This window comes from Anarhichas minor, unplaced genomic scaffold, assembly GCF_050575085.1.
Source record: "Anarhichas minor isolate MPS153535 unplaced genomic scaffold, ASM5057508v1 ptg000026l, whole genome shotgun sequence".
Classification (NCBI taxonomy): domain Eukaryota; kingdom Metazoa; phylum Chordata; class Actinopteri; order Perciformes; family Anarhichadidae; genus Anarhichas; species Anarhichas minor.
The window spans coordinates 3,684,623-3,695,680 of record NW_027466472.1 but is presented as its reverse complement, the minus strand read 5'-3'; the positions used below and the strand labels follow the sequence as shown (position 1 = coordinate 3,695,680).

The following is an 11,058-nucleotide window of genomic DNA, read 5'->3' as shown; positions in this document are numbered from 1 at the left end:
GTCTTAGCCATAGAAAACATTTTAGTCAAAGAGAACACTTGACATGTCTCGACACAAGACATGAGCCTTTCAGCCAAACTTCAGCAGACGGCCTCAGGGTTAATAAATTCCCTCACTAATTAACACTGTCAGGGTATGGGGGAAAACTGGTGGTTGGGGATGGACCCAAATGCAGAGAGACACAGGAGCAGAAGGACAACTGATGGTGATTTAATAGGCAAACAAAAAATGTCCAAAACATAAATAATCACAGCAGGGCAGAACAGAGCAGAGCAAAGCAGAGCAGAGCAGGTAACACAACAGACAAACAGACACTGAGACAGGGGACACACCGGGTTTAAATACACTGGGGAGGTGCAGGTCATTGGGGATTCAATCAGGGGCGAGGCCACCATACACCGGTGGAAAAACATACAAAGGCAGGAAGTGAAGAGAACACAGGACACAAGGGGCAGGGAAATTCAAAATAATACAGAGAAAACAACTAAACAAAGCCCAAGACCGTGACAAACACATTAAATGGCATTTGTTTAATCCGCACAAAAAGTGAAGGTTAAAAATTACAATTTGACATTTAGCATGAGCCAAACCACTGACGTGTCTCTCCATTTTTGTATTATTCTTCCCAGCTATTTTTCAGCTATAGGGCTCCTCTCCCGACAATGACTACAGCCCTCACCATGTGTCATCCGGAAAGGAAGTTGTTATGACAACAACATAAAAAAAAAGCTTCATAGAACATCTGTGCCTTTCAGAGATTAAATTAAATTTTTATGTTACAATGTTGGCTTGCCACAAAAGAGGTGATTAGCAAGGCTCTTTTATTGTGGTGCTAAATGTCTGTTGTTGTTGTGGGAGGTAGGGATGTGGGAGGATAATACAGCATTAATGAAAAATCTGAAACGGAACAAGAAGCACTTCTTGGAAGCAGATGGTGTCTCCTCTAAAACAGAAAAAAGCCTTGCCTGCGTTAAAAACAACAACAATGATCAATAATCACAAATGTCATGCTCCAGTTGACTCATTGAATAACTGATATGCTACATCCAATGGTCCAAATGCCAACCAAATGAAGCAATTCCAATGCGCTTGACTGACAAGAGAAGGTGCTGCCAAGGACATTTAATCTATCAGAGAGATGAAAGTGTGTGTGTGTGTGTGTGTGTGTGTGTGTGTGTGTGTGTGTGTGTGTGTGTGAGTGTGTGTGTGTGTGTGTGTGTGTGTGTGTGTGTGTGTGTGTGTGTGTGTGTGTGGGGATGGAGGAAAGAAGGGCTGTTCCTTCCAGATCTTCAACATGTCCAGACTTTGTTCCAACTAGCTGAGCCAGAAGTTAGACATGACCTTGTAACGTTTCTCAGGAATCACACTTCCTCTGTAATAACTTGAGGTAACAGTTCAGCGAAAATGTCATCCCACTGTCAGTTAGCTATGGGTGTGTCCTTCCCTTTTACTCTCGCTCTCTCTTTCACACAAACAAGAGCCACAATGTTACTGTGATCGCTGTTGTTTAGTGGTGAAAGCTTGCAAATACCAGAGAGAGAGATCACACCTTCAACACTGGCATCTCCTCACTTGCACTCCCGATTGCATAGAAGTGGAAAATGCACCCCCTAGTGGTAAACTACATGCATCACAATATTATGATCCTTTAACAGCAATCTGTCCATTTGTTAGCTGTATTAAAAGGAGGATCACATGCATTTGAGGCGTTTTAGTGCCTTTTATTGTCAACTTAAATTATGGGTTGTAATTGACCTGAATTATGTGTAACAAGCTGAGTATATGAAGAGAAATGCTCACAACATGTTCCCATAAACGTCAGCTGTTTAGTTGGGCGCAGCACACACTGTACTTCTCCAGCTCTGATGCAGGAGATAAACCACAGTGGTGCTTGGATTCAACTGTTTCCTGTTCACTGTATAAACATCCGTACCACATACTCGCACACACGCGCGCGATGTTGGTCACCTACAGAAAAAGAGGAAAAGCCGTAGTGTAACATTTCTTTAAAACTCAGCGTCTTTAAATACAGGTGATGATGATCATCATGAACACCATTGAAGCTTTTGTGTCTCTTCTCTATTTCTTCCAGTGGAAGTGTCAGTGGGGTCATACTTGGACAACAGCTTGTCTTTTTTGTGAGCTGCCTTCTCAACTTAGTCCATTGCTAGAGTCATCCATGTTGTCCATCAAGTGTCTTCTCATTTTTAGGCAGGCCTTCCAGATCTGCAAAAGACAACAAGAAGAGATTATTAAGGACTGCTTTACCTCCAAACTGTGGAATCATTTGCAGGTAGATTTGCAGCTAATTTGACATATTTAGGAAAGGAAAAAATAGATTTCAACAGATATCATTTCAAACTTGGGGCTGAGACCAGGTTCAATATATGTTTATTAAATTGGCCAAAAGAACAAACATGTTTCCATTACTCACACTTGAGCACAGTCGTTTTGACTTGGGTGTAACCCCTGTCAGGGTTCTTGCCCAGGTCAGTGTAGAAGTAGAACCTCAGTTCCTGAGGATATTGAGAGTGGGACAGGTTCTGAACCAGGGGGATAATCCGATTGGACATAGGCGCCTCTGCCAGAACCTGGTGCATCATGTACTTGCACCAATCATCCTGCAGGAAGTCAGGCGTGATAAGCAGAGCCCTTATGTGGCTGTCCTTCACAGCCTGGCATAACTCTGTGGAAATTGCACCTCCTGGACAGGCGTCCCTCTGCATTAGAAAGCACCTCAGGCTCCGGGGTGATGACTCCAGATAAGAGACCAGGCGAACAGCCTCTTCAATGTCACTGTGCACGGAGCTGTGGCACACGAACACGTCGTACTTTCGGCTCCATTGCTGCAGCAAGCTCAGAGCAGAGTGAGGCTGTGGTTGTTTGGAAGATGATGATGACGAAGAAGAGCTTGACAATGTAGATGGGGGGGGAGTTGATGTGCTGCGGACAGAAGACCCTGACTTTTCTGGCATCATTGCCTCTTGTTCACGTTGTGCTGATGAAGATATTCTTGATTTCCAGAGTTTCTGGATCCAACCTGAAGGGAGAAAGACAAAGTGTGGATATTTTTGACTTGATTCTAGCCCACATGTTGATATATATAGAGTAGACCCATAGTCCACTTATACATCCTCAAGGCTATGGTAGCGTGCACAATAATACATATAGCACAGTGTGCATTAGCATTCAAATGGATAAAGATACGGTTTCAGAAATGATCTTACCATGCATTTTGTAAACATCAATCATCATGTCTGATCAACGTCTCCAAAATCCTTTCTGTAAAAAGCAATGATTAATAATCTCATCGCTTAAAACGATCTTCTCTGGCCATACACAGAAACAGTAGCTGAACAAAAAACTGTTGCAACAGTGTGACACAATCCAATGACAGCAATAGAATGCAACAAAGAAGTGGCGCTGACATCACCACAAAAAAAAGAGGAAGTTGGTAGCTGCCGAAAGAGACGCCGCAACATCGTTAGTCATATCTTTGGTCATATGCAAAGTGTCTCAAGCTTTATGCTTCACTGAGCAGGTAGCTAACCATTTGTTAAAAGCACGTTTATGGTCAAAAGACTCATTTAGTACACTTGATTTTCAACAAAAAGAACATTTCATGTAGGCAGGAATGAGACTACTCTCTCATTTGGATGCTTGTATTATTTTAAGAAGTAATAAGAGGAAGGACAGCATGAGCTATTAAAATCCACAACCACCAACATGTTAATGTCAAATCCCTAAGGCATTCAATGAAACCTGATACTGTCACAGATATTGTGTCCGTTTCACCAGTCATTTAAGTATTGTATGTATTATATGTGTGTGTACTATAGGACTTCCCATTATCTTGAACTGGTTATTCCTTTCAGTTGTGTAGAAATAGATACAATTTATGTCATACAAACATAATGTAAGACATTTGAAAGTACATTCATTTTCCTTCAAGATCAATAAAATAAATAAGGATAAAATAAAATGGTCCTGTTTACAAAGATATGCCTTTGACTACAACTGGGAAGGGAATAATTGAGCGGTAACCAAATGTGGTTACCGCTCGTGGTGGAGAAGTTATCAGATATTGTACTTTAGTGGAAGTAGCAATTTAACACCATTAGAATAGTCCATTAAAAGTAGAAGTGCTGTTCAAAGTGCTGTTGTAGTTGTAGAAAGTGTGTAAGTGACATTAGAAAAATGTACTATAGGTTATTATTATCAAAAATACAAGTAATGCAGAAAAATAGCTATGCATCAGATGTTATAAATTTATCATATTTTGATCATGGTTAATCCTAATTTATATAATAACTACTTGCCTCAGTTGTCTGATAAATGTCGTGGCCAAAAAAATACATTTCCCTCTGATATATATAATATAAATATATAATTTACTGTAGAAGAAGTGTAAAAAAGTAGCAGAAAATGGAAATACCAGCGCAAAATTAAAAGTAATCAAAGCTGTACTTTAAGTACTTTAGTAATTGCACTTTTTTTACATTTACTTAGTACACTGGTTCAATCCAAATAATATAATTAAAGAGGAATAAGTCCACATATCAGACACCTGGAAGCAAAGTTCCAAAAAAGTATAAATCTTATAACAGCTGTTGCAGCATGCTACTGGGGGGGGCAGATAAACAGTCACTAATGAACATATAAACTGCACTCGTGAGATCAGCATTTGATTATGGCTGCATTGTGAATGGAGCAGCAGCAAAGACAGACTGCAGTAAAGATCATTAAGATTTTGCATTGGGGTCATTAAGTCAACTCCCACTGAGACTCTGTTCTGTTTGAAACAGTAGAGACACTGCTAGAGTTCGGGAGAGAAAAGCTTTCACTTGTTTACTGGAAGAGTACCACAGAGGTGGTGTAGAAGTCCAGTTCTGCTGGGTGCCCACACAGGGTTAGGGTTGGAGTTAAAGATACATGTTTAACATATTTAGTTGCACTACAACTTGTATGAGGTAGAAAGACAAACAAAAACATTGCATGATACAATCAGAGAGGCTGGACAGGAATGGGGTTATGGGAAACAGAAGGAGTAGGAGGCCCCAGGATGGCCCTTTTTCCTTCCAACACAACAAACAACGGTGTGATGTTACGCCACTCCTGTACAGTAGGCGGCGAAAGGCACTTCAAACTGTCTGCGATGCGCCATCTATTTTAAGAGAAGAAGAAGAGGAGCGTCACTTCCGGGTTTCGCATCTGACGTGTCTAAAACAGTTTAGCTCTGGTGGCGGATTTATTTTACCCGTGGGGGATTTAACATCGATTCGACTAATATTTGGTAAGATGTAATTGTTTGAAGAGTATGTACTACACCTTTAAACGTTTACACACCCATTCGTTCATCGCAGGGCTTCTGTCTCATCTTTTTTGTGTGTTTCTTTACTCTAGATACGTGGTGTCAAGATGCTAGATTTCTTCACCATCTTCAGCAAAGGGGGGATAGTGTTGTGGTGCTTTCATGGAGCCGGGGTCAGTGAATCCTTCGCCGGGCCTGTCAACGCTCTGATCCGCTCCGTAATCCTTCAGGTGGGACGTGGTGACAGGTCAAAAAAAAGCCTGTGACATATGTCTGTTTCACTAATTCTCGCTGTGGCTTGGACTAGCTAATGCTAACGCTAGTAGGTAACTGTTAGCAAACGTTAGCTCATTGCGTAACGGTAGTGTACTCGTGACTTTTGCGATGTGAATAGCGTAAGAATCACCTTGTTAAAATGTAGATATAGTTGTTGCTACAGTGACTTCTTTCACATTAAGAAGACACGTTAGGCTAGCTTAGCTGTTAGCAGCAACGCCATGTGTGGGTAGTTGGCTCCTGTTGACATGTCAACGATGTTTGTGGTGTTACAGGAGCGAAGTGGGAACAATTCATACACTCACGAGGCCCTGAGTCTGAAATACAAGCTCGACAATGAGTTTGAGTTGATTTTTGTGGTAAGTCTCCGATTACAATCCAAGATAATAGAGTTGTGCACATCTGCAACTAATGTTCTAACTAATGCTTTAAAGGTTGAGGATCATGTTCTCTTGTCTCTGTCCAGGTGGGTTTTCAAAAGATCCTGACGCTGACGTATGTGGACAAGTTCATAGATGACGTTCAGCTCCATTTTAGGGATCGGTATAAGAACGAGCTGGAGCAAAAGGGGGCTTTGAAGCTAATCAATAACAGCTTTGAGTTTGGGGATGACTTCAAGGTGCTTCTCAGGTAAACGCACAGGGTTTCACTCATGGACGCGATTCCCTGTAATGAAGAACTTTAACTCAAGTGATCATTATAAATACATAATCACTTCATCAGGATTTAAAGATGCTTCATTGACCAGAATATTTTGTGTCCTGCCCGTTCTGACATGCATCAACTGTTTACATGAAGGGAGGCGGAGGAGAGCAGCAGAGCTCGGGGCCCGACTGCCATGCGGACCTTTAAGGAGTCCGAGAAATCCCAAAAAACTGTGAAGTCTATGATTGAGATCAAGGGTGGGGAAAAAGTCAAGGAACCGGGTGGCAAGAAGAATAAAAATACCAAAAAGGAGGGTAAGTGCCGTTGTGTGAGAGGTTCTTCTAAAATATCTAAATGGCCAGTCATTTAGCCTCAATCCGGACTTAATTTTGATATTCCAATCTTTTCCAGCTCCTGCAGCTGAGCCTGTCAAAGTGGATCAAGGCACGGCCGCGTCGTCTGGGCACAATCCGGTTGAGAATGGTAACCAGGGCTTTACTCCTGAGGAGATCATACAGAAGAAGCGAGAGGAATTCTTTCGCAAGCGCACGGTGGTACCCACTGAGAAAGCCACGTAAGAGAAAATCCAAGAATTAAATTCATGAATGAATTGTACAGGTACATTTTTGATGAACTTAGCTGACTCCCCAGCGGCAGCGTTGAATGGGCCGGTCCTCGAAATATACCATCGACATGTCAGTTGCCCAGTGTAAAAGCATGTCTGATTGCTTAATTCTGCTCTTCTGTCATCCTAGTTGCAGTAAGTCCCCAAAACCTCAGAAGCCCAAGGAGAAGCAAAGGCGTGTTTGGGACATGGGTGGCAGCAGCACCAAGGAGCTGGACTACAGCGGAAGGAATGGAGATGATTCCCTAAATGGTAGCAAACAGAACCAGGACGCACACATTGACCTGGTGAGTACCCCCCCCCCCCCTCCACCCCGAAGAGGTTTCTAGGTAAAAATACACGAGTATTAGGTACACTAATAATGTTCAAATACATTCCAAGTCCTCAATGTCCTGGTTGTGTTTCAGGGGATGCAGCTAAACTCCATGAAGGGTGACCTGCTGTCTGTGGACTATGAGTCCAGTGAGGATGAGGAGATGGAGGAGGAGGAGGAGGAGGAAGAGGAGAGAGTGGTTGTCAGTGAAACAAGCAAGACAAGGTAAGACAGTATTTGAATGTTACACTGTCGTTTCAGGGTATTTGTTATACATTTATACACATTTTTCAAAAACCTGATTTGATTTGCACAGCTTTGTTCATTGATTTCAGCTCCAAAAAGAGTGGCGGTTTTGGGGGCATGTTTGGGATGCTGAAGGGCCTGGTGGGCTCCAAGAGCCTGAGCCGGGAGGACATGGAGTCAGTGCTGGAGAAGATGAAGGACCACCTGATCAGTACGATGGCACAGCTCACTCTCCCTCTCTTGATTTTCTGCAATGCGCCGTCTTGCTATTCATTCTTCTGCTTTATTATCCCACAGCAAAGAATGTAGCAGCCGAAATCGCCTACCAGCTCTGTGACTCTGTAGCCAAGAAACTGGAGGGCAAAGTCATGGGCACATTCACCAGTAAGTACACGCACTCACAATCCTCGCCCGCCGTCTTAAATATGTTTTTCATTAGTTACAATGCAAGGTGCATCTTCTATGCCTTCACTTGCTCTGCTAGTCCACATGCTGGGAAAAGTAATGTGATTACAGTAATGACATAGTCCGTGATTATCGAAGTAAATTGATTAAGTTTCATCGACACAGGATGCAATTTGAAATGTTGCTCAGTTCCAGAATTTTGTACTTGTAAATAACAAAAGGTGTTGAAAGACCAAGTGCATATTTTACATTGTAGATTATTCATTACACAGCAAATCAAGAAGGGCCTTAAAAAGTGTACTTTCATTATCATATTGTTACTATTTATGTATTTACCCTTTCTGGTGCTCTCACCCACGTCCAAAAGCACAATATAGTAACTATAATGATGTCAATGTAACTATATGAGATCATTTGTGTCAGTGAATAGCAGTATGAATGCATGATTCAGGGAGAACCCAACATATGTGTGTGTGTGTAGCTGTGGCCTCAACAGTAAAGCTGGCCCTGCAGGACTCACTGGTGCAGATCCTGCAGCCCAAGCGAAGGGTGGACATTCTGAGAGACGTCATGGAGTCCCAGAACCAGCGGCGGCCTTTCGTCGTCACTTTTTGCGGCGTCAACGGGGTCGGAAAGTCCACCAACCTGGCCAAGGTGAGTCGTCGTCGTTGAAAGAATGATGACACTCTAAATAGACTTCCTGTACTTCCCCCTGTGTTCCTGTGGTTCGCTCATTTCCGTTTGTTTGTCCTTGTTTTGTGAGAGTTTGTGGTCGTGTATAGCTCTGTTAGTAGAACATTCACAGGGATTCAGTGGTTTTGAAATGCCTGCACTGTACTTCAATCAATATTGAAATGATTTCTGCACTATGTTGGGGATGATACTATTATTTTATGATATGGTATATATATATTTGCCACACTATCCGCCCCTCAGCATGTCCTGATTGTGTCTGTCTCCAGATCTCTTTCTGGCTGATAGAGAATGGTTTCTCTGTGCTGATCGCGGCCTGTGACACGTTCCGTGCCGGAGCGGTGGAGCAGCTCCGCACTCACCAGCGCCGCCTGAACTCTCTGCATCCCCCCGAGCACCACGGAGGACGCCCGGTGGTCCAGCTCTATGAGAAGGGCTACGGGAAGGATGCTGCTGGAATTGCCATGGAGGCCATTGCCTACGGTACAATACTTCCTTTCCTGTTGAGTAGTTATGTGTTTTTAAAGCTGTGGTTCTTTCCATTAATGCTTAATATCATCCGCACAGCCCGCAACCAGGCCTTCGACGTGGTGCTGGTGGACACCGCTGGGCGTATGCAGGACAACGCTCCCCTTATGACGGCCCTGGCCAAACTCATAGCGGTCAACATGCCTGACCTGGTGCTGTTTGTTGGAGAGGCTCTGGTGGGCAATGAGGCAGTAGACCAGCTGGTAAGACCGATCGCAAATTCACACTTTTTGTTGGTCAAACACACGACGTACTGATGACGACGTCAGTGGCATTGTAACCCACAGTATACATAATGATGTGATCGCCTGCTAGAACATATTCAACAATAAAAAGCTGTAGGATAAAATGGATTTCTATTGTTCTTAAACTCTCCAGCAGAGGTCAGCGTTCTGCTGCCGTGTTTAAGTCATTGTGGACAGGTTTTCTCCTCCTCTGCACTCAGTGAGATGGAAAGAGAGTGCCATGCGTATTAACCTGAGGGTCATCAGTTTTCCCACGAATGACTCGGCTTTTATTTCCTTGTCTCCTCAGGTAAAGTTCAATCAGGCTCTGGCAGACCACTCCATGTCCGACAAGCCCCGCCTCATCGATGGAATCGTTCTCACTAAGTTCGACACCATCGATGACAAGGTATCCTTACGTATATTCCTATCCAGCCTAAATCATGCGATGTGGTTCCGCTAAAGCAACTTTTGATGACTTGTGAATATTTTGCTGTAAAGTCGGTAGCACTCACGCGTCCTCCGTCCTCCACAGGTCGGTGCTGCCATCTCCATGACGTACATCACTGGACAGCCCATCGTGTTTGTGGGCACAGGGCAGACCTACAACGACCTGCGCAGCCTCAATGCCCGCGCTGTGGTCAGTGCCCTGATGAAGGCTTAAGTGACTGCATGTTCTGCTGTTTTTAATCCATCGCCGCAAAAACAAAAGCCAACGATACCTTTTTGCCACACCGCTGTGAGATGTTCCAGCCCTGCTAAACCTGCCTTCCGCCCTCATCCTCCTGTCCTGCCCCTCTCTACTTTGCATCAAATGAAGAGATCATGTCACGCACAGGACTTTATTCTCCCAGTAAAGGACAAGTGTGCACTTAGAAAGACGGAACATTTTGCAAAAAAAAAAAGACAGAGGGGCCTCCTCCCCTCGAATCATTTCTAAATGTCTAGGCCTGCATTGACGTCACATCCAAATTACATTTTGGCTGACTAAATGCACCTAGGCTGTAAATGTCACCAGTTTACTGGTGTACACAGTAAAGAAAAAAAACAAAACTCCCGACCTGGCGTTTTGTCAGTCAGTCCCCCCCACCCCCCCCCCCCCCCCCCCCCACTCTTCATGTAAATGGTCGAGTCGTAACGACTTGCTGGATGCACCTGAGGAGAGCTTAGTGACCATAGTGCCTATCTGTCTCCTGTCTTCTTAGTTATCACTTTCACTACATGGGTAGTTGTCCATCAAGAGTACCATGCAGGTAAAAAAAACAACCCACAAGTCTGAATGTGTTTACAACATACAGACATAATCTGGGCGCTGACGTTAGATGTTGTCTCCTGTCAAACATGAAAAAGATCTCTACTAACGGTGGTTCACTAGTTCTGGATGGATCGGTCCGTGTCTACCTAACAGTTTCATTACAAAATGGAGACTTTGATTTCCTCAGTTCATAGTTGAACAGTGGGAAGATATTTTGTAAATATTTCTTAGTTCTTACAGGTTGTCCAGATTTTCAGACTGCACTTTTCTGTGTGGTTCATTGGAGTTCTGTTGGGCCTTTTTATTTATGCTTCCCCCTCATGATTTACTCTTCGTTCGTAAGAGGAACTAGAAGTCTTAAATGTCTCCAGCCCCGTTTAATTTGTGGTAGTGCAATATGAAAGAATCAAGAGTTCTACAGGCCATTTGAGCTAATTTATGAGAATGTAAACATTTCTAAATAAAGCTGCTATGAAGTGGAACTTGTTCTGTCGTATGTTACAGTGTGATCGTCGTTAGAAATGCAAACACGACAAA

At 43.4% G+C, this 11,058-nt stretch overlaps 2 protein-coding genes across 2 annotated transcripts; one reads left to right on the top strand and one right to left on the bottom strand.

The window, feature by feature from the left end:
• Nucleotides 1-194: 194 nt before the first annotated feature.
• tirap (toll-interleukin 1 receptor (TIR) domain containing adaptor protein) lies at nucleotides 195-3,383 on the bottom strand. The gene is made up of 3 exons (XM_076100970.1): nucleotides 3,228-3,383; nucleotides 2,435-3,040; nucleotides 195-2,226 (listed from the first exon to the last, which is right to left on the bottom strand). The coding sequence occupies exons 1-3, from the start codon at nucleotides 3,253-3,255 to the stop codon at nucleotides 2,174-2,176; spliced, it is 687 nt and encodes a 228-aa protein (XP_075957085.1). The 5' UTR covers nucleotides 3,256-3,383; the 3' UTR covers nucleotides 195-2,173.
• A 1,795-nt stretch (nucleotides 3,384-5,178) lies between these two features.
• srpra (SRP receptor subunit alpha) lies at nucleotides 5,179-11,003 on the top strand. The gene is made up of 15 exons (XM_076099984.1): nucleotides 5,179-5,293; nucleotides 5,404-5,541; nucleotides 5,863-5,946; nucleotides 6,054-6,217; nucleotides 6,386-6,546; nucleotides 6,644-6,806; nucleotides 6,988-7,144; nucleotides 7,265-7,395; nucleotides 7,506-7,627; nucleotides 7,714-7,800; nucleotides 8,303-8,475; nucleotides 8,784-8,997; nucleotides 9,082-9,245; nucleotides 9,577-9,675; nucleotides 9,802-11,003. Exons 2-15 carry the CDS (start codon nucleotides 5,419-5,421, stop codon nucleotides 9,928-9,930), a joined length of 1,971 nt encoding a protein of 656 aa, XP_075956099.1. The 5' UTR covers nucleotides 5,179-5,293; nucleotides 5,404-5,418; the 3' UTR covers nucleotides 9,931-11,003.
• Nucleotides 11,004-11,058: the final 55 nt, after the last annotated feature.

Coding starts and splice junctions, on each gene's coding strand:
- tirap (XM_076100970.1), bottom strand. CDS start 3,255: ATGATGATTGATGTTTACAAAATGCATG. Junction 3,041..3,227: donor TGATGTTTACAAAATGCATG/GTAAGATCATTT, acceptor TTCTCCCTTCAG/GTTGGATCCAGAAACTCTGG. Junction 2,227..2,434: donor CAAAACGACTGTGCTCAAGT/GTGAGTAATGGA, acceptor TGTCTTTTGCAG/ATCTGGAAGGCCTGCCTAAA.
- srpra (XM_076099984.1), top strand. CDS start 5,419: ATGCTAGATTTCTTCACCATCTTCAGCAAAGGGGGGATAGTGTTGTGG. Junction 6,547..6,643: donor TAAAAATACCAAAAAGGAGG/GTAAGTGCCGTT, acceptor AATCTTTTCCAG/CTCCTGCAGCTGAGCCTGTC. Junction 7,628..7,713: donor GATGAAGGACCACCTGATCA/GTACGATGGCAC, acceptor ATTATCCCACAG/CAAAGAATGTAGCAGCCGAA.